Here is a 23,263-nt window from a genome sequence, read left to right as displayed (position 1 = left end):
CAGTCGACCTTGCCCACCCAGAAGTGCCACCTGCAAGACCACTATGGCCCCTTCCCCCTCGTGGAGGGTGAACGGATGCAAGTGCTGAATGGGAATGGGGGAAAGCCCCGAAGTTTCACTCTGCCTCGGGACAGCGGCTTCAACCACTGCTGCCAGAGCCTTTCAGTCGGTGCTGCCGATCACCACGAAGAAGCGCAGCAGAAGGAAGTGGAGGAGGAGGAGGAAGAGGAAGGCAAAGCAGCAGAAGAAAACCAGGAAGATAAAAGTAAGTATGGGATGTTTCTGTGGCTTTTCAAGAGTCCTGTTCGTGTAACATAGAGGTTGTTTTTCCTTTTTTCTATCAAAAAACTCCAACAGTCTTTCAACATCCCCCATGTTTTACCAGGTCTCCCTTGTCGCACACCTCTTCTATCTGCCTTATGTGTAAGGCTTAATAATCAGAGTGCTGTATGACCTCTCATGATCACCAGACACTTCCCCATAGGTTGGTCACCAATCACCTCCTACTAGTAGTTCTTAGTTATAAATCGATTTTGCTTCCATGCTTTCTTCACACTTCCACTTGCACAGTATCCTCCCCCACTGACACATGTATGTCTCAGGACATACTTAGTAAGATTTCCAGCCAACTCCATCTGGGTTGTAAAAAACACTCAGTAAATCCCAGAGTGCAGGGTCAGGCTGTGATTGTGTAGTATCCAGGCGGGCAGGTCACAAGAGAGCCCAAAAGCTGTAAGAAGTTGAAAAAGAGTGGTTTTTCTCCAGTTCCTCACCTTGTGATTTATAGGGAGAGAAGTTCAAAAAACATTTCAAACAAACAAAAAAATTAATAGAGAACAACTATGTGACCAGCGGGGCTTAAAAAAAATCATAACGCTGAGTAACTGTCTCTTACATGGCACATTAACTCCATAGATATTAGTGCTACTTGTCAAAAATAATCCAAATAAGCAGGGATTGGAGAAGGTCCCTGCTCCTCCTGAATGTGTAAACACATTTCTGTGTCTGTTTCATGCTCTGTCCTTCACTGTCATTTATGGAGCTTCACAGCATGTGTTGCTAGCAAAGTTGAGTTCACACCCAAGTTGCAGGATCAGTCTACTAAGCCTGCATCCATGAATCGTGGGGTTATGCTGCGATTAAATTACCGGTAGCGGCAAGGAAGGCAGGATGACCCCTGAAGCTCTCAAAGTGTCTGGGCTATCTGGTTCCTTCAAATTCAACTTTTTCACTGCAGTAAAGGAGTATAAAAATGGTAAAGAGATAGGAAAGGGTAATGAAAGCTTTGCATAATTAACTATCTACCTAAGTTAATTCATTAAGGTTAGCACCTTTGTTGAGCATTAAAATTCATGTGGACTTTATTTAGTCTACTTGGGAGAGATCAACAGTTTTCCATTGCCCTTATGCTTTAGTCAATAGGTTCTAAATATTTCAAATTCTTGCCTTTGAGAAAACAGTGATTTCTTTTGAAGATACTAAATTTGATGCCATTAAAAGTTAAAAAAGGCACGATTTCAGTTGTGTTCATGCATGACACTTTCCAAAAAACCCATACATTTATTAGGGTAATATTAGACTCTTACTGACTGTGAAATGAAGCTGTCTAATTAACAGGGTTAAATTTCATCAACCATGCAGAATGCTTTATCCTATTTTTAGCCTTCATTTTTGGTTTTCAGATGGGTTTTTACTGCTAGCAATAAAAAAATGTTTTTTAAAAAATTCCTCACAGTCAACGAAAAGGGTCAAGGAGACTTCCCACTGGAGTTCCTGTGCTGTTGGGCATTACTCAGAGATACTGTTGCAGGGCCTAAGTTGTTAGGTGTTTTAAATCTCAATTTGAAGGCTTTTGGGTTCCTGGTTGTAACAATTTATAGCGTACAATACTAATAAAGGGCTAGTGCTTGATATAACAGGCCAGAACTTGACCTGTTCTCCATCTTTCTATACTAATGTCCAAAAAGGGAGAAAACAGTTTAATTTTTGACGTCGTCTCCCTGTATACACATACTTTTATTTTAGTTTGGGTGAGGAGGTTTCTTGGTCGAAGCTTTAACAGGAGATTGTTTTTGAGACATTAGCAACCAGCTAGACCAGTAAAGTGCTCATGGTGAATTATTGACCGTGAAATTATAAAACCAGAAAGAAAATACTGTTTAGTCTGTTGAAGAGTTTAAGTGTTGAATTGCTTGTTGCTATGGCTGCAATGTTCTGTTTGCAATGCTGGCTTTTTCCAGTGCCCTTACCAGTAAAAGGCAGGAGGGATTTCATGCAAGTGCTGTTCTTAAGTGCAGAATCCCAGTTTCTGAGCTGAGAGATTTGCTTATAACTGCTAAGTCTGCTAACAGGATGGGTGCCCTTGTGCATGCTACATCATTGCCCCCCTCACCTCCATTGCTCTGGGAAAATGAAACATTGCAACTAGCTGGAGAAAGGGAATCCTCTCCCTTTTAGAAATGTTTTAACCTCACCTTGAACCTTCCCTGATGTGGTATCAGATGAACCTTTTAAATGTATTTATTTGCCTTACGCATTTGTGATCCTGACACAGTTCTGAGCTCTTGGATGATTATATGTGTTCTTGTGTGTACATGTATGTGTTTTAAAGCTTAATCATTCCTATTGCTTTTTGTGCGGGACAAGGAATGCAGCTGCTTTGCAGTTGTTGCTGTACAAGTTAAATGTCATTGCCAAAAGTTTGTTTTCTCAGCTTTTTGTTTTTACATTCCCACTTTTAAAACCTCCTGAGTTTAAATCAAATAGTAAAATGCGGTCCTGTTTCTTCCAATTTCTTTTGCAGAATTATTTTCAAATAACCACACCACAAATTAGGCACTCCATGCTTTTTTCAGATGCTGTCCTCAACTGCTAGAAGTTAACATAGTTCAGTTGACTTTCTACTAAAGCTACACTGATTTGCAACAACTAAGAATCTGCTCTCTGTTAATCATTACTTGATGCCTTAAATAGATATTGCAAGCTTTTACTGACACTGCAAATAGTTCTGTGTATCAGCTCTGCTGTAATGCCTAGATATATCATGGTAAACTGAAAATATGGGTTGTTCTTTCCTGTGTTTATCCATTAGGATCTAAATTTGTTGTGTGTTCAGTTGCTTCTTTTTGTCTTGTTATATCACATTAACATTGCACTGATAATTTTTAATGGATTGTTTTTTTTCCCTAATTAAAATGACTTTTGTGTAAATCATTTAGATGTTCCATATTGACACCGTCCTGTAATGGTCTCTTGCTTTGTAATTGAAGAGGATTCTCTTGTGGGATATTTGTGTTTGTCCGTGTGTTTGCTCCTGAGGCTATGAAAATGGCAAACAACATTCAGACCTGTGGCACCGAACATCCCTCTTGCTGTGTTGTTCAGAGGCAGCCTGCACACGGAGAGCAGGTCAATGGCTATGGCACGGTGCGTTGCGTTTCTCTGATTCAGTTGTGAAGGACAGGTTGGGCCTTTTCAGGCTTGTCTTCTGCTAGTGGGAGGTCAGAGAAGGAAACAGCTGTGCAACATGGCACTGTCACCCCCTTCCCCTCCGGCCCCTCCGCTGTCTGCGCTCTCTGTGTTTCTACAGATTTCACCACTTAATGCCAAGGAACACTTCTAGGATCTTCTTGGGAGACTATTTCCAGGTTTTGTCCAGGGAAAGCTTGCTTCATTTTTTGCTTTATTTTTTGAAAGTTTTTTTGATGGTGGTTCCTTCATTTTCAAAGTCGTCTTTGGTTTGTGGGAAAGTAACAGCAATGACTAAGGGTTCACCATTTAAGAAAAGCCGATACTAGCTCTCCACAGAGTGTAACTGGCTGTAGATCCCACCGACTCGGCTGCAGAAAAACCTGCACCTTTTTTCCATACTCCCTGAAAAAGTCTTTGGAGAGCAGTAGCATCCGTGGGAGTCTCTGGTGCTGTCACCTGCCCAGACAGTGCTGGGGCAGGAGCTCTGCTGCTGGCTCCACGTGCTGCGGGGCTGGCCAGAGCAGTATCGGCACACCTTCCAGGGAACTCACACCTGGGACCTGCAACAGTGTGCAAGGGAGCTTTCCACTGTGCAGGCTCCGTAAGATTTCTTCAGGAATATGGATAGAAAAGCATTGATGTCTATGTTTGAGTTTGAAAAGGTATTTGGAGCAGGAAGAAATCACTTAGACTGTCTTCCCACTGTTCAACCCCATTTCCTTCTGCATCATTCCTCACCTCTTCATTCTCTTGCTTCTGCAAGTTTTCTGTCCTTTTCCTGCACACTAAGTACTGTAATTTCTGCTGTTTTAGAATTTTTCTGTTGCTACTCCATCATCATAATTTTGGAGTATCTTCTATATAGGGTGGACAATGAGGACAAAGTCTTAAATAGATTTCAATAAATCAATAGCTGTCCTTTTGGGGCAATTGAAGGGTGGGGGCCATTTGTTTCCTGCATTGATTTCCCCCTCCGGAGTATTTACGAGATGAAACGATATTCCATGTGTGACGTGTCACCTTGAAAAGATTTTGCAGCGTTTCTTAAGCCCGGGCACACTCACACGTATTCCCTGGCATTTTGCTCCACCACTGTAAGCCCTCGTTCAGGTTTGCAACATCTCCCAGCATCCCATGCTTAGTCCCACACAGTCTAGGGAGCGCTGTCCCAGAGGAACGCAATAGCCTCATGCTCCAATCTCTGAAACTTGGCTTTTTACCTTAAACCACTGAAGACACTTGCCAAAGGCCGGAGCAGGAGCTGGTGCTGGCATTTTGCAGCTCAGAGAGACGTCCAGACCCTGCAAAGGATTTCAGGAAGGCTCCCCTTGATGTCAGTGAGAGCTAGCCACCGAAAGAAATGTCAAATGTCTGCTTGTGCTGAGGTACCAAGCCTGAGACTTCTTTCTTTTTTTCCCGGTAAAAAAATTAGGAACCAGCAAGAGAATAATAAGAGAAATGGAGAGCAGTTTCTCCCACCCACCTACCAGTCACAGGTGGCAGTGCTTTTACAAAATAGGACAGATGGGTTTAAGGAGTCCCATGACTAACAACAAGTAGAGTTTCACGCACTGTGCCCAAGAAGGTATATCTGTGGGATAACCTAGGCAGCATTTGACTTCAAGAAGGAGTTTGCCCTAGTAAAAAAAATACTTTGAATAAGGTCAGGTATTTCAAATTCTGAAATACAGGTACAGGGAGGCTTGCCTCTTTTTAATGAGAGGACTGTACTGTGCAGTGCAAATGGTATCTCTCAGAAAGATCAATGTTTGCTAATTAAACACTACATTATGAAGTGATACCACTTCTAGGATTTGTTTCTCTGCCTTTTGGATAGGGTGTCTGTTCACTTTGGCAGGATTTAGGCAACAGTGAAATGTGGGAGTCAGGATGAATAATGCGTAAAGCCTGGATTGTGCGCACCGGTGTTGCTGGGGGTGTATGTCTGAAATTAATAAGGCGGTTTGCTTTTCTGACAGCCTCTTTCCATTTTAGAGAGGTTACCATTAGTGGTGTCCTGTCATCTGACCACCTAGTTAGTTTTATCTGCACCAAGAGGCAAGGGAGAGACCATTAAGATACCGTATCTTCCCCTCTGGAATTATTCAGGTTAGTAAAGGTGTGCGTGCCTGGCAGTGTCTTAAATAAGCGGAGCTATGAGAAATGACAGGTAATGTTTCACATTAGAAATATTCCTTATGAGGCTGGCGAATAGCATGAAGTGCAGCACCCTCTGGGACACTAAGGAGGATGTTACTCTAACTTACTACATCCACTACCGGTCCTGTAGAAACCAGAAGATTCACCAGGGTTGGGGTTTTTTTTGCTCAACATCCTTCTGGGCAGCACAGCCTGTGCATGCTCAGACGCTGAAGTAGACTAATGAAATGGCTCCTTTTTCTGAGCTTTGTTTTTGTGATCTGATTTTTCATTTCTAATTCCCATTTGAGCCTTCCCATGGCACCTGACTGGGCGTTTGCACTCCTGTGGGCTGAGGACCATCAGCGTTTCGTGCCTTGTCTGCTGAGAGGAGGCCTCCCTCCCTCCCTCCCACTGCCTGCGAGGTGCTAGCTTTGCTGTTAACTCAGAATGAGCTTGCCTAAAAATACTGCCTAGTTATGTTCAAAAATGTGATCTTAAGCCTGTTGGTTTATAGTGTAAATGGCTAGCCCGCACTGCTTTGGTGCGGATAGTTTATATATTTACAAAGGAATTTTCGTCAGTGGCTCACAGTTTCAGGGGGGAAGGAACCATGGAAAAGGAGGACAAGACAGTGGCTGCTGTATCTCCTGGTCTGCTTTTCAAAGCAAATGCTGTATGTACAAAATGTCTGGTGGAATGGCGTGTCTTCACATACCCTTTTTTTTTTTTAATGAAACTATTTAGTGCTTCATTTGTCATAAGATCCAGTGAGATCCTATGAAAGCTGTTATATCTGAAAACGAATGGGTGGGGGAACAGCATCGTTGATAATCTAGGTTATACGTCAGGCTAAACTTTTTTACCCTTGTTAAATTTTAAGATACATGTTTATCTGAATAGGAATTTCTATAAGCTTCCAGAAGCAACTGCATATTTGGGAAAATTGTCATCCCAAATAAGAGTTGCTTAATCATCTCCTAGCTGCCATATACGTGTGTATGTTCAGCTGCATGTGTAAAAATGCGTTTTAGACTATTATATTAAAAACATATGTTGATATGAAGACTAACTGGGATAAACAAATCCTGAGAGTAGGTATCTTTCTTTCTGAGCATGTTCTTTAATTCAAAATTGAAACTTTATAAAATAAAGCTTTTCCAATTCACACATGCAAAAGAAACTCCATTATAGAAGCGGGTTTGTATTCTAAATAAAAATAATGGGATACAAAACCTCTGTATTCTGATTTTACATTTCAGTTCAAGGGGAAAAAATTGCCTGCAGTGTTTGAAAGCCAAGTATTGAATCATTTACTGAGTAGCAATTCAGAAAGCAATATGGTCTGTCAACAAAAATAAAAGTAGTTTAATTTTATGCCTGTTAGTATTTTTACATAGGAATGCATTTTACCCACATATATGCCATTGCCACATTTTAAATTTTAATTGATTTCCATTGCCCATGCTGCAAAAAAGCAAAGGAGAAGTGAATTCCTACCCTTATTTTGATTTTAATAGCTTTGGGTGTCATTGCCAGCAAAGGTCATCTGCTTTTGCCTGAAATATATGAATTAAATGGTTTTTTTACAAGCAAAAGAAATGCACAAGAGAATTTCTTACATGGCCATTCCTATAAATTACTTTTCCTGCAAAGTATCCTCAATTCTATTACTAAGTTGGTGGCTGCCAGTAGAGTCGTGCTACCAGAGACACATTCGGATTAGGTGGTGGAGTAAGGAATCTATGGATGTGAGAATGTATTTCTGTTTTTTTCTGTGTTCTGCATTAATTCTCTTGCTAAGTGCTACGTAACCAAACTGGTTTGCCTTTAATTTTTCCATTTCTTGTTGTAAGCAAGCTCTGTCCCTGCCGCTGCCCTGTCTGAGTCTGGCTGCGGAGATGCTGTTGTTGGGGAAAGACAACTCATAAGTGGCAGACCACTTCACAGGTGATACAGGGAAGACAGTCCGAGGCCTCTAGGGCTCTCTGTTTACCATACTGAAGGATATGCGATTGCTTCCCAGATTGTTGGCCTGATACGTCTCAATAGCAATATAAAAAAGCATTTTTTGTGCTTGCAGATTCCGCCCCCTCAATTCCAAATGTGCTTTCATGCTGAAGCATAATATAGTCACATTTCTTAAATGAGGATATGTAGCTTTTTTGAAATTATTTTGTGTACGGAAAGGAAAATCAGACTGTTTTTTTTAAATTAACATATAGTTTCTCATTAAAAAGAGGGTTTTCCTGTCCCAACATTTATACTCACGTTCATTTTTATTTCAAACATGAAAAACATAGATTGTTTTTAATCATTTACAAAAATCTTCTCACTGAAACTCACTGAAAATTGTTTTAAAGACACTCAGATTTGACCACTGCACGATACATGAGGAAGCCATTTTTCACTGGGATTTTTGCAGAACTGGGATAATTCCTCTTTGAGATACAGCAGGGACTTAGCCTAATCTGAAATTTTCTAAATGCAAAGGAAACAGACACCTACAATGAAAAAAGTTAACCAGCTATTATGTGCATGTGAATGTTCTTTTGAAATGTATAATTTTCAAATTTTTAGCTTTTTTCAAAGGAAAAAAAAACAAACAAACCCTTTCTATAATCAATTATAATTAAATCAGAAGAATATGACATGGTACCAGTAGGAGTGGGAGAATAGAGGAGGACTAAAATCTTTTCAGATTGTATTTATTACATCTCCAGGTGGTACCATCTGCTGTCTGCGGCTCTCAGGTTCTTTCAGGCAACTGTTAAAACATATGCAGGGATGAACTTGAGTCAGTAGTGCTTGGAAGGACATGAGAGGGATGTAGTTTTATTAAACTACTATCACACTGAACTTCTGTAGTGTCACCGTATAAACATGCATTCTTGTTTAATTACTGTTCGTCGTGGGAAGCGGGATGAGATATTAAAGCCCTCAGTGCGCACAGTCAGCATCCTGCTAGAATTTTTTTTGTTGGACAGGACACTCTGGAAAAGCCAAATTTGTTCAAAGCAGTTTTGTTTGGTTTAATCTATTTTTAAGAAAGAAGTCCTCGGAGTGCTTGGATTTAAGATGAAGATTGTCACGGAGGCCTATGAAATAAATGTTGCAGGGCAGGTTTTTGTGGATTTTCCTAGCGTCCCAGCCTGACCTTTGGCTGAGTTTCCTTTCCTTTTAGCCACTAGCTGCTGCTCCAGAGGGTCACAGATCTCGTGTAGGCCATGTGTCCAACCTGCCAGCCCTATGCAACTTCCTTGGATACTCTTTGACAGCTAAAATGGCACTAGATGCTCATGTTTTGGCATCTTGATCTCCTTACTTGTTTCCTAAACCTTTCCACTGTGGGAAGGCAGCATATGTAGGCTAAAATCTTGGCCCCTCCAAAGGCTCTGGTGAAGCTGTAACTGTGCTGCACATGCCTCGGAGCTAGCGAGCTGGAAGTGAATTCAAAGGTTATCCAGTATAGCTCTGCTCTCTAAATCTGGAGCCACTATACCTACCGAATCTGTCCTTAAACACCCCCAGTGGTGGGCGTTCCTCATTCCCTCCGGACAGTGCTTTTCCTCTTTGCTGTATTGGAAAGGAATTTTTTTTTCCTCCTAATGGATATTGAATCATTCCCTCTGCAATTTAAGCCTAGCATTTCCTTTCCATTATGGTGTAGAAAACAAAACTGCTCCATTACAGCAGCTCTTTTTTCAAGCTGAAAGGTTGTTATGAAGGTTGATTTAGTTTTTCTCACAGACAGTGTTTTCTAGGCTTCTGACCCCTCTTGCTGGGCTTCCCTGGGTTTTCCAGCTGCCTCCCACCTCTTCTGGGATGGCAGCGTCCAAGCTGGGTGCAGCGCACCTGGCTGAGACCAGGAAGATGGCTTCGCCACGGGTGTTTTATGCACTGTACTGTGATAAGTATCTGTTTTGCAACCATACTGTACTTCACATTTCAGTTTGTGCTGTACAGTATCCCAGATGCTTTTCTGCTTAATGGTTACTTTTCTGATCGTAGTTGAGCTGATTATTCCTGCGCCTCTCACATATCCACATTAAGTAGCTCATGTTAATAAAAACTCAGGTGATTTAAAATGTCTAATTAATTGGGCTAAAACCAATGAACCAAAAAACAAATATGACATTTTAATAAACTAACAGCCTGACTAGACAAAAAGAAAAAAAAAAAAAAAGCCTTACAGACTAACCTGGTGTTTGCCAAGCTCTGTGTCTGTTAGCGTAGCATCTACCATATTGTCATGGGAAACATGGCAAGGGTTTTCATCCCTCCAAATCATTCCAACTTCTGAGACTGTCCTCCAGCAGTCTAGGTGACGTTTCCTCCCACTTGCGTGGCTTTTAATAGGTTTATTCTCTTCCACCGTCCAGGTCATTAGTGCAGTCTGGGACTGTTTCTGGATGCAGGGCAGCCTCAGGAGAACCCCACATAGTGCAGCCTTCCCTGTTGACAGCGAGCCTCTGGTGTCTCCTCCGTCTGGGCTTGGCTTTTGCTATCAGAGGACACCTTGGATATCAGAGGTGGCTAATGTCGCTCACTTCTGGGAGCTGAACTTCTAGAAGGAAAAGATTGTGCCGTGTCTCACATCCGTTCTGCACCTAAATAGCCAAGGAAGATGTTACCTGGAGATAGGTGGGGACCTGAAGACTCATCCTTTTGTCACTTGCGATTTCATCAGTCCCTCAAAAGAGCTTAATGCTCAGAGTTTATAAAAGACATGTGGGTTTTATTTGTAAGCTCAAAAAAACCTGTTGTTTTTCAGTATCAAGCATTGCCAGTTCTTATGAAACAAATGTGATAATACAGTACTCTAAAAAAAAAAAAAAAAAAAGCGCCCTGTAATCAGGCAATTTTGCAAGGATCTCAGTTCTCATTAATAATAAAAAAATAGGTTTCTAGCTCTGTTTTTAAAAACTGTGGTTCAAAAGCTAGAAGATAAATGTTGTTTGTCTCCTTTTGTGGCCCCAGTTTGTGAGTTTTGGATCTTGTTGATGATAGTTAACACTCACACATCGTTGTACCTAGTGTGGTGCTATGAAAGAGTATGATTTCACAGACAAAGCGTGAAAGAATTTCTCTGTGGGATCTTACTGTATTTACATGAAGAAAATGGCTGCATCTTAAGTAGGATGGTCGCTTTCTGGCTCCACATTTTGAGTACTGCTGGCACAAAATAACAGCAGCTAATTCTTTCGTCTCTTCTGGATTCCAGAGGGATGAACTTTGGCCTTTTGGAATATAAAATATCAGCACTGATTTGTTTAAAAGCATTTGAGTTGTTATCACCATTAGAGAGTGAGGAGAGAGGCTGCCAAAAAACTTCGATTTAAAACCACTTTTCAGCCAGTTTTTGAAACGTTGATTTAATCACGTGAAGATTTACAGGCATCAAGGAGGAGGTGAAATTAAGGAAACCTCACTTGGGAGATTTCTCCTGGCTGTAAAGTCAGGGTTGGACAGAGATCAGGCAGCGGCACTGCAAGGCCTAGCCAGTGGTGTACGAACGGGGAGGAAGTTTACCCTGATCGCTTTACCCAGCAAGACTAATGAGGATAAGTAATAAAACTTAACTGGGGATCGTTGTGCATTTAGTTCCGGGTTAAATGAAACTCAGATTTCGAGTGAGGTGGGATGGCTTGGGGGAGGCTCCTGGTATGGCTCCTGGAACAGCACCCGGCTGGGCTTGGCAATGCCAGAGGCCCGTGTCAGTGGGCTCCTTGCAGCTAATACGGCGTTTCCTATACGTGCAAAGCGGTTATTATAGAATACTTGAGAACTGGTGAATACGAGAGCTAGAGAATTAGAGAGTAACGTCCTGTATTAAAAATAGCAAAATCTGTTTTAGAATTCACGTAACAGTATTTTAATAGCCTCTACATTTGGCATTAAAGTGATATTTTTACTGTACTAATGTGAACACTTGAAATCCAATATGAAAATCATACTTAATCTATAAAAAGGTTGAAGCTGATTATTCTGAGAATTCTTCTGTTTCTTTCCTCCCTGCTAGAATATACCCTGCCATTTGTTTTCAACTTTCAATTAAGAAAATAAATTCTATTTTCAAGACGTTTTCTTTCTTTTCTAATCAAGCTAAGTACATGCACATACTTTTACAGCGCAACATTTATATTTTTAACTTTAATGTAATGGCTTTAGGGACAACTAGAGTAGCTGGTTTCTGTCTCTTCAGAATATGGAAGAGAGTATTTTTATTTATTTATTTCTGGCTGTGTAAAGAGCCTAGGAAAAATCCCATTTAAATTTTACATTCCCACTAAAGCTGTCCAAGACTAAATTTTTTTTTTTTTACTTTTTTTTGCCACTGAGGACTATGCTTACCTTCTCCAGTGTTACTGTATGATCTTCGTATTTAATGTCATATTTCCTACTGTAGCCTTAAAAGTTTCATGCGAGTCTTACCAGGGCTAGGAATACTTATTAATGAACTAGGATAATTTAACCATACCATAAATTTTTTATACCAACACACTGAAAATTTAAATCTCAGAATTTTGACCATGGTTTATGAAATGGTGAGACTGAGGAATAAAAATAAAATTAAAAACAGAAAATGCACTTTAGACATTAGTGCATTATGCATTAATAAACAGATAGTTTCTAAGTTCTCTGCTCACTTTGCATTTTAACCTTCTGCAGTTCAATCCACAAGTTCTGCCTGCAGATATGGCCGCCTTATAGTGGGCATCATGAATCTTATAGCATAAACAGGCTATCCTTGCATCTGCGCAAACTCTAAGAAGTTGAGAAATTTGATTCTATGAACGTCTTGCAGAGTCTATAAAATATGTGTAAAATGTCCCCATAGTAAAGGAAGAGGAAAAAAGGATGTGTGTTAGTTCTCCTGGGAATACTTATTTAAAAGATGGCTGAAATTTTTGGTTCCATTAAGTGTGAACTATTGGTAGCAGGTGGAAGGTTGTTTCAGGGCTTTCATAAAGTGAAAAAATTATTGCCTTGGAGACTCACAATTTGGAAATGGCTTTTACAGTTAATGAAACTCAAAAATGTCAGCCACCTTCTTCTTGCTCTCCTCCATCCCAAAAAGCCAATTTCTTAAACTTGTACATGTTGTGGCTAAACAAGATTATGGGATTTATAGCGAGAATACAAAAGTCACTTAAAGTAAAAATTAGGCTCTTCAGTCAGTTTTGAAAATAGCACTTGGGTCCTTGATGGATTTCATTATTCCTGAACTTTGGGGGAGGTTGAACGTGAGGGGACAAGGGCATGGTCAGATGGCCCCAAGCAGCCAGCACTGTCCCTTGGAGTCCTGTGACACCTTTAGTCTTTGGGTTTCTACTCAGAGGAGAACAGGAGTGGAGGGGTGAGATTTTATATTCCACCGAGATTTGGCTCTTCTGCCATGGCTGCCAGAAGGCTCTGTCTGTTTCTGAGCATCACTGCTCCCTGGGATGATGGGGAGTAGGAGATTGCTGAAAGTAACCCAGTGAACAAAGAAAGGAAAGCAGATCCCACCAAGGTGGTGGAGGCTTAATTTACCTGTGTAAAAAGAAAGGAAACACTTTCTACAGGCAGTGATTTGTAGTGCTTGCTGGGAACAGGAAACATCAGTGTAGCTGGGGAAGAGATGGCAAAATCTAGTGGAGTGAGATGGAAGCAAAAGGCAGAAGACTAGAAATAGGACATAAATCTGTAATGGTGAAGATAAGCTATGGAACAAGTTTCCTTGAGTTGTGATTGGTTTTTCAAATGAAAATCCCATCAGCCTTAATGCTCTGTGCCACAATTGAGGGCGATGGTGTTATAAATCTTTCCCCCAGTTATAAAAACTGTTTTAAAAGCATTTCATTTTGATAGTGACACATTTCTCTTACAGAATAACCTGTACCTGATAACATTTACCTACTGTAAATGCACCCATGCTGCCTTTGCCTTTGTTTCACAGAATTATGCAATTTAAAATGCTGCGCAGGTGAGCCAAGTGGACGTATTTTATGCTGGGGCCACGTTCTGGCAGACTGTGCCAGTGCACAGAAATGTTTCCCCAGCCCGAGTTGTCCTCCAAGAAGGAGAATCTGGCATAACCTCATGATTATGTTGGAAACCCTGTAATATCTCTGTCCATAATTAGCTAAGGTGACAGTTATTTTTGACAAATAAAACCTTCTCATAGTGTCCCCTTAGCTCATGTCTTCCAAAAGTATTAGCAGAGGCCTCTGGTGAGACTTTTTCTTCAGGTGACTTACTCGGTTGTACCATATTGAAACGGAGTAGATGTTTTAAAAGACGAAGTCATGAGCCTTATTTTGTCCTTGTATGTTTTGCATTTCCTCAGTCTACTGTTACTCATCTTTAGCGGTTGCCATAGCTAGCACTGTTATTAATGACCAAAAGTATATAGCCAGATCTTCATCTCTGTTCCTCCTGGGTTTTGTTAACATCTGTCTCCTCCTTCCAAGGCAAATATAATGCTTGTAGTAGTTCCAGGCTGAGCGGGGGAGGTGGTTGTCTGCACTTAGGCGTGTAACTGTGGATTTCCAGTTCTGAATTCTTCCCAAGGTTTCTGCACACACCTGCTAAAGGGTTGTTTTAAATACCTTCAGATTAAGCTGACCATGTGCTTGCTGTATTTCATAGTTCACAGAGAAGTGAGTAAATCATGGTCACCAACATTTTTTTCATCACCAACAGTTGTGCTGATATGGTGCCTATCGCACCATAATGTAACCAGAACAGATAAATTCTTGCCCCTTCCTACCTTTTTGTGTACTTTCTCACAGAAAACTTAAATTGAGAAAGTTCTTATTTTTCCACAGAGTTGTTGAATAGATGTATCATATAATGTACACTGAACTTTGTGGTTACTCTGTAACCACAGTAAAATCTTTAATATATCAGATAAAAGCAAGGACACTGTAAAAGTATGATCTCCATGTATTTCAAAATTATTTTCCTTGGGTCTCTTTTCCAGAAGCAATCTTGTTTTCTGTGCTTCTTTTACCCTAGTTATGAAAGATACAACATAAATCAAAGACAAATTTATAGCCTAATTCCATGTCTTTGCACCAGGATAATTCCTCCAGAATCTCTCCACCTATATTTCTGGAATAAGAAAACATTTAGGAAGATAAATGTTTAGGAACATAAATTCAAGTCACTGCAAATTACAAAAGCATCAGTGACAAGTCTAATGCTGTAAAGCCTCTTTGGAATATCTGGTTGTACTGGTAGCAAGCCCTCATGTTATACAGGAAAATTAGTGAGCTTATTGCCATCAGATACGCAGCTTCTTTAAGGGGGATGTTTACTTTCTTCTGAAAAAACAAATCCTTGCAAAATTAAAAACTCACTAAGCTTGTTGTTTTTATTATTTCGGCTTGCAGTCTAACTTTTCCATTCTGCACAACAGATGTGGGCTTAGTAAAAATTGTCCAAAACATTGATTTGTGTAGTTCTATATCAGATCTCAGACTCTGAGCTATTTGCGCTACAAAACCCCCCCCTGCAAGCGCAAGTGATTGCACTGAAGAGCATTGAGCCCCACGTTCCAGCTAACCCAGTTGGCTTGCCTTGAACAGTGCCTAAAAACATATTTCTAGGGAAGAGTTAAAGGTGTCTTGCTGCAGCCCTTGACGGATCGTTCTTCCACAAAGGAGTTTTATCAATTTTGAACTCAGATGTACTTTTAGCTGTATCATGTGCCAACAAGGGGTTGCACATTTTAACTCCAGGCTGGAGAGAAAAGCATCTCTTTTGGTTAGTTTTGAACCTGCCACCCAAACTTTCAAATGTTCCTGTTACTGGAAAAGGCAATTATCAACCTTTTCTCTCTTTACTTAGTGCATGTATGTGCTCATAATTATATAGGCCTCTGTTACATCCCCCTTGTTTATAGGGGTGACCAAGTCTTGAACGGTCCTAGACCGTGCAGTCACACCTTGCAGAAAAAACCTTTCACACCACCAATAATCCTAGCTGCCCATATCTCTACCTTTCTCAGTACCGCTTGTTGAGGCGAGAAGGCCAGAGCAGTATACAACCTTCAGAATGTGACGCTTCAGCAGCTTGAGGAGTCTGAGCAGCTTGAGGAATCACTCAATGAGGAGGGAGGTTGCTATGGTGGGATAAGAACAGAGCTCAGTTGCGTGATAGTGTTTTGCAGGCTGTGGAGATGCTAATGTTTTGTTTAGTGATGATATTTTGATGAAATGCACTTAAGCAAACTGAAGTGGGAGTGAGTAGCAAATTGCTGCGAATATTTCCAGTTCAGAGCAGCTCTGGGTCATGCTAGAGCTTGCCCAGGGGAGGAGTGACCATGCACATAACTGGTCAGACAGAAGACACTTGGACAGCAGAAACCCCTCGGGACAAGCTTCCTTTGGCTGACCATCCTCTGAGGGGACAGCAGAGGTTGGTTAACTTTGAGGAAACTAAAGAGATTTTTTCCTGTTTGTGATCTAAAACGCAGGATGGGGTAGCAAAAGCTAGCAAGTACAGTCATGCTCTCTCATTTCCAGTTGAAAGACGCTGAGATCCTATTTTAATTCTCTTAAAAAAGAAGAACACATTTGACATCTCAGAAGGTTTTGAGGAGTGCCTGTCTCCAACACAACTCTGATGGTTCATGCTGGTGGAGGAGCTTGAGCTGCTGTAGGAAAAGGGAAATTGGTGCCTGGGTGCCAATGTGACCATGCTGGTCAGCCCTGTGCACTGCTCCATCACCCCAGGCGGACGGCAGGTCTCCGCAGGGCTTGGGAGTATTGCCTTTGGCCCCTCAGGATGGGGCACTGAGGCAGGAGCAGGGCTTTGCCCTCCCACACTGGGAAGGGGTCAGACATGCAGGAGAAGAGAACCAGTGCCCAAATCAGGTATCGGTGCTGTAATCTGTTCAACGCAGGATTATTTCTTCTGTGAAACAATACCATCATACGGCAGTATGGATGCTGCACCTCGTCAAACGCAACATGTGTGACAGAAGCATTTTTGTGTTTCGGAGATGCTTGGGGGCGAATTAGGGAGGAGGAGGCTAATGAGAAGCAATGAATTTTCACACTGATGTCTTTGTACCTTTCTACAAAGATCACTGAGGGTAAAAACCTGAGGAACTGGTGGAAGGAATTAGTGGAAGAGTAGGAACTGGTGGAAGTGTAGGAGTAACTCCTTCCTGGTTATCCCCAGCGCTCCAAGAACTTGATCGGGATCTTCCCTTAAAAACCGCTGGGCGCACCACGTCCTGTCTTGCCAAGAGGGCCTTTGATGGGTGCCTGGATTTCAGAGGGAGACTGGGCAGTAGGGCTAAGGGCTCCTCCGTGGCTGGGCATCGTGTGGCCGTGAAACCCTGGCATCTCATCCTTAAGCTTTGTCTGGGCTTCCTGACCAGTCTGACAAATGCTTTTTAACATCCCTTTCCATAAATGGCTGCCGTGTGATTTTCTGAAAGAGTATTTAACCAGTAGCTTGAATATGTAAGGTGATATGACAAAAGACTCTTTTGATTAGTTTGTTGTTTTTTTCCCCTCTTAAATTGTGTATAGAAGTATTTTCTGAGCAGGCTTGAAGAGATACTATCCAATTAAAGAGATCATATTCATTCTAGCATGTTCAGGGATTTGAAAGAATTTAAAATTTGTTGTTTGTTGCTATCTTTAAAGTTGAAATACACTGACATTTTCAGGATTTGACTCCTGTAAGAGGAGCCTTTAGCCTAATGAAATCCCTGTGCAATTCTGATTTTCTCTTATTACGCTGGTTTGGCATATGATAGGCTTAGGATATACTTTTTACAAAAAAATTGGAGCATCTCTGAAAACAGCTCCTGCATGTTAAAAATATACAAGCAATTATAAGCAAAAAACATAGCAATGTTTGCCTTGCCAGAAGGATACCTTACATAAAACCTTTCTGTGCAAGCTCTTTATGTAGAGATAATTATTCCCATAAAAAATAAAAGTTAAATTCACCAGATGAAAATATATGCTTTCAGTATCTACCAGGTGTGAAACATTTTATCATTAATTCTTCATTTTATATTCCCAAGTAGGTAATGAATTCACTGCAGCAAAACAAGGAGCTCACTGCTGTATTGGTCTGATGGGCTTTCAGGACACTGTAGAAACCTAAGAAAGCAGCTGAATCATTGTTTTAAAACAGGAAAAGAGATTTCTGCCTTATTTTTATGGAAACCAAATTAATTAGAAGCAAGGTTTCTAAAAGCAGTTGCTTTATATGCTAATTTTGTGCAGCATATTTCAGTTTAATGATCTGAGGGAGGGATTTTAGGTCTGATAGCATTTGTGTTGAAAAATATGGTCCTCCTCGAGCCTCAAAGAGACCTGACAACATCAAAAATGGAGTTGGAGCAGAACGATATGACTTGCCTGGGAACAGTCAAGGCAAGTTGGACTGACAGATCAAACACGTGCTAGTACATGAGGAGAGAGAAGGGGACACCTTTGTTATATGTAGCACAGCCAGCCAGGGGATTGTTGTCAACATTTCACTTAATGGCCTCACCAGATGAGTAATAATGTAGTCCATGTTTTGTGCGTGTGCTTCTCCAGAGAGCTCCCAATTCAATTAAAATATCTCAACATAAGCATAAATGACAATAATCATCATCATCATCATCATCATCATCATCTGCCCTCCCAGCTTTCCCTGACTGTGTGGGTTTTCACACCATTCATGTTGTACGTTTTAGCAAAAGCTGCTCAAGAGCCTCAGCAGAACAGGGCATGAAGAGGAAGATGCTGCTTTTTGCTCAGTCTGCTCATTTCACCTCAACCGCGTGGTCTGATATCAGTAACTTAAACTTTATGTGATCTGTCTCTTTTATTGACCCACTCAGATCCTCAGCCAGGATGGAAAGTTGCTGCTGTTGTCAGCAGCTGTGGCAGGGGTAGCATCTCAGTTCTCTGCCCGTGGATATAGGCAGGCAGTGGGGAGATGACAGTCTGGCCGTGCGTTATTTAGTCATGTGAGTGATTTTGTATGGGTGGTTTTGTTGTCAGTATGGGAGGCACCATCAGAAAGAGCAATTATGTTACTTGATGGTGAGCTATTAAAGTGTTCTTTGTCTAAAGTGGTTTCTGCCGGTTGAAGTTAAAAACTTGTTTGTGTAAATTTAAATCTGACATGTCATAATTAATTCCATACATTTCTGTTTGCTTTTAAAGGCCTGAGTGAGTTAATGTATAAAAATTCCCAGAAATATGCTGCTGCTGCTAACAGTGATAGAGAGAATAGTCTGTTATGATAATAGGACCAATTCTCCTTAAATATTCCTTATTAAAAAATTTGGTGATACAGATGGAAAATATTAGCACATTACTTTTTTTTTTCAGGATTAAAGTCCAAAGCATTATTCAGAAAACACAACTCCTATTTTTGTGCTGTATAGTAACTGTTTCATGGGGGCAACAAACGGGAACCACAGTTCCTGGTTCATGGTCAGGAAATAAAGACATGTCCTTTCAAGTGGTTCTCAGTATGAACCATGCAGGAGGTTTGGTAGCTTAAACTGAGCTTTGTATGCCATTATGATCATAGCCTGGCTAATTTCAGTTTACGAGAGTACTAAGAATTACATTGAAAGGAGCCTCTCCATTAGATGTGTACCTCACGTGCTTGTCTTTTGGTTGTAACATCAACTTCTGCTGGGTGAGACTTGTCCCATAGACACATGTAACTTAGTTTCAGTGTAATCCAGGAATTAGAGTGCCAATATGCAGAAATTTGAATAACATTCTCAGAATTCATAAATTGCCCAGTGGGACGCTAAAGTCCTGATTATACCTTGCAGCCTCAGAATGTATATAAAACTATAAGAAATTCAGCCAGCTTTTTTTTTTCTGACCATTCAACCGTGTGTCACTGTTTATGTCCCAAATTAGAGGGCCTCCTTTGCCTGGGAGCAACTCTTTGTGTTAGTTTACAATGGTTATGAAACAAACTACTCTGGAAAAATAACTGCGGATTTCTGACAGAGCCACAACTCAAACTGCTCCGTCTGGGATTTGTGAACCATCACTCCAGTAAGACCGCAGTAATGAGCTAAAGGAAGGAGTTTTACAGATATTAGAGAGAGACCCGTACAGCACAAGAATAGCCACGAGCTATATCTAATATGGAGGGACATAATATGGGCAGAGTTAGTAAGAATTAGGAAGAATATAATACAGTAATATAGTAAGAATTAGTAATTTGACAATTTAATGGGCTACATTTAAAAAAAAATCCACATACCAGAGAGGAGCCAAAAATGGGGTCTTTATAGGTGGGTGGCTCTCCTTCATTAGATGTTTAGCTACTGATACTGGTATCATCCTTATTTGTCAAGCAAGCTGGAAGTTAATCACTTAATAAAACCTCCATAAACAAACAGCAAATAATATAGGAGCTGTAGTGGCATTGTCAAAAAGCTTCTTGTCATTTAGAGAAACAGTGCTGGTAAAGCAAATGCATATTCCTTATGTGAACTTTTTCCGTGACATCCCTGTGTAATGTGTTACTTTAGCAGAAGGTAGTGCAGAAAGAAGGGTTAGAAATGCTCAAGTCTGTGTCCACAGGCTTCCAAGTCCATGGCTCTTTTTATCAGAGGTGGCTTTCATGGAGCAGTAAGAGCGCTTTGAATGAAGGTCGTTGCAGCACGTGCCACCGGTGCGATGCATTTGCACCTAGGGACAGAGCAGTGTCAGGCACCGCAGCTGCAAGGCTGAGCAAGAGTCTGGGGAAAAGCATAATGAGTTTGTAGGGCTTATAGGTCTTCCCTGCGCGTGAGGTCAGCTAGATACGATACAGCGTACATGTGCACAGCTTAAGACAGGATGTACAGAGAATAATGTTATTCTGTGTACTAATAAGTATGTTAGTGGTGTGGTGCTGGAGTGTATAAGACAACCTTAACTATGAATTTTCAGTTCTCCAGGTGCTTTTTTTTGTAACTCTAGTGGGGTTCTTGCTTACTTGTTTGTTTGGGGGGGGTTATTTAGTTCTTTAGTACTGAGTAGATAGAGGGTTATTTAGCAATAACTGTAGTATATGAAGTGCATACTGGGAGAGCTGGAGTACATTTGCACGTTTAAAAATGCTGTGGTAAGTGCAAGGAAAAATGCCTGCCGATCAGAGCCCTGTAATTTGCCCGTGCCTCGTTCTCATGGGGCCAAGTGCAGCACTTGTAGAGGAGCAGATACTGGAGGTTATACGTGCTCTGACACCACCATTGTCCTCCCCATCCCCCTTCCTCATTGTGGTGCTTTCTCGTATAACATTTGTACTCTTGGTGTTCCTTTGTTTAGCTCAGTGAGGACGTGAGGGACACTAGAGCATATACTGTGATGTTGGAAAAGCTGGAACTTGCTATTTGTACATGGCGTATTCCTGTATTATCATTGTTTGATTTAGTGCCCTTTACTGCAGTAACTCAGTCTGCAGAGCAGTGCTGAGTGACTCCTGCTACTGCTTCCACATCTAGCTGGCTTCTTACAGGATAACTTGCAGAGATGCTGCTTTGGAGTGTAGTGTCAGGGGGCTGCACTGAATGTGTCATCGAAACCCTCTTTCCTCAGGCACTCCCATTGCCAGGTTCTATACCAAGCTCCTTTTCATCTCTGCATGTTTTCTGTCTGAGACCTGAGCAGTCCTGAAGATGGTAGGAGCTTCCCACCCTTGAGCAATGGACAGTTTGTAGATCTGCCAGCATTCCTCCCGAGGGCCCTGTGTCAAATAGCGTTGAGCCATTTCCCTAGTAAGGAGGGAGATGTATCTGCCACTGGCCTTATAACAGAAGCAGCCAAGTAGCAGTTTATGGTCCATGGGGAGGGATTTCTTCTTCCCAGTGTTTGCATTCATTCTTGTTCGGAGCCTGATTATTCACACGTAGTATTTACCTTTAGGGGAATATACGTAACTAGACATGCTTCATTATTGGACTAGATAATAGGTAAGAGCTTCTAGTCAAAGTTCTTCTGTATCTCATGAATATATAGACAGATGTAGAAATATGTACACAAAACAGGATACAAATGAAGGAAAGGATAGAGATTCAACAGGGGGTTACAGTTTTACCGATTGTCACTATAGATGGGAAGTCTGAAATTTCCTTTTCTAAAACTTAAGTACTTATTTCAAAAGTAAGTTTGTTAACCTGCTACTATTCAACCTACCCCTTCTCTGAAAAGCAAATTTACCATAAACATGCCATTTAGTAATCAGGCACCTTGTAGTCTGTTTAGGCAAAATATATAATGTAAACATTCATAAGAAAGTGTACTGTCAAGGGGCAGCGGTAAAATGTTATGCATTTTATTAAAAAACACATTAAAGTGAAAACCCTAACTTAAATAACGTCTCGTTAGTGATTGCTGATATGCCTTCATTATTTATAAATAGGTCTCAAAGAGAAAAAGAAATAGTTGATTCACCTTCCACGCCCCTTTCCTTACATAGGACTTCTTGTGTGAGAGCCATTTTGAGACCTTATTAATTGTGACTCTCAAACATTTCTCTCAGGTGAGAACTTTCTCCTCCCCTTTGCTTTCCTTTTTTTTTTTTTTTTTTTTTGAGACATGTTGGCATGCCCAGAAAGGCCTGCAGTGCATCCCTTTGCTCGTGTTTGGCGGGTTGGTCCCCAGCCCTGATGCGTTCTGTCACCGCCACTTTCGATGGGTAAAGTACCTCCCACTGCTACAGGTTTGCTCGGACATAAGATTCGTCACATCTTACGTGACCACATTAGCTGAAGAAATACGCGGAGATTTATAGCAGGCAGTTTTGTTTCTGTAACCTCTCTGGGGAAGTCATTTGCCGTAAAGCTCTTCTCATAATACAAACATAATTTGGTTGATAAATGCAGTAAGTTCACTTCATTATTTTCATAGGATCGCACTCATTTTTGTATGTGAATGGCAGTTGGTTTATTTTTCAAAAAGTTTGCAAGTCTCATGAGTTTCGTAAGTTGTAGTGTCAATAAGTATCCATGCAAAAGCACGTTACTTGTTCTTTGTTATTTGTATTTGTTCTCCTTTAAAACAAATTTAAAAAAAACCTATCTAGAAAGGGAACCATATGCTGGAGATTTTTTACATAAATCATTTTGCTAATGCTAGTGATCCAGAAAGAAAAATGTGGGTTTTATAATGATAAGGAAAAATAATTTTACTACCAAAAAGCAGAATTTCTAAACTCTCAATGTGCACCTACACTAATAGGAAATATTGTACAGTTAGTTACTATCTGTAAGAGTCATACAGTAAAATAATGAGAAAATTTATTTAGAAAAGCCCTCCAAGTGCCTGTTAATTATATTCACCTTCAGATAAATAGGACAGTGTATACTACCACTTACCTTAAGAGGTCCTAATGAAAGGCTGTTCCTGCACATCGTGACTAATCCAAACTGGGACAGCGAAGAATTATCAGTGTTTGATGATAGGCCTATAATGGCCACTACTGAATAGCCTTTTCAAAAACGTGTCTTATTAGCAGGGGTTTTTTTCAGAAATAATCATCTTCTAATGCAAAATTTAGTTGTATTTTAGGTACATAAAAAAGTCCTGTCCCACCATCCGTCGAAGGTAACACAGTTCTTCCATAGACACAGGGGACATGTCCCAGCCAGCCCAGGCAGGGCGTGTGGAAGAGGCGGGTGTACAGCTCC

General features: G+C 40.9%; 1 protein-coding gene across 1 annotated transcript in view; it reads left to right on the top strand.

The window, feature by feature from the left end:
• Positions 1–23,263, top strand: part of CNKSR2 (connector enhancer of kinase suppressor of Ras 2) — a 197,754-nt gene that overhangs the window by 155,669 nt on the left and 18,822 nt on the right. The window contains exon 21 of the mRNA XM_009321156.1: positions 4–265. Within this exon, the coding sequence (XP_009319431.1) occupies positions 4–265 (262 nt within the window). The remainder of the gene's footprint in view (positions 1–3; positions 266–23,263) is intronic.

Source organism: Pygoscelis adeliae, unplaced genomic scaffold (genome assembly GCF_000699105.1).
Source record: "Pygoscelis adeliae isolate BGI_AS28 unplaced genomic scaffold, ASM69910v1 Scaffold53, whole genome shotgun sequence".
NCBI classification, from domain to species: Eukaryota; Metazoa; Chordata; class Aves; order Sphenisciformes; family Spheniscidae; genus Pygoscelis; species Pygoscelis adeliae.
The sequence above is the reverse complement of the archived record's forward strand: the minus strand, read 5'-3'. Positions and strand labels throughout refer to the sequence as shown.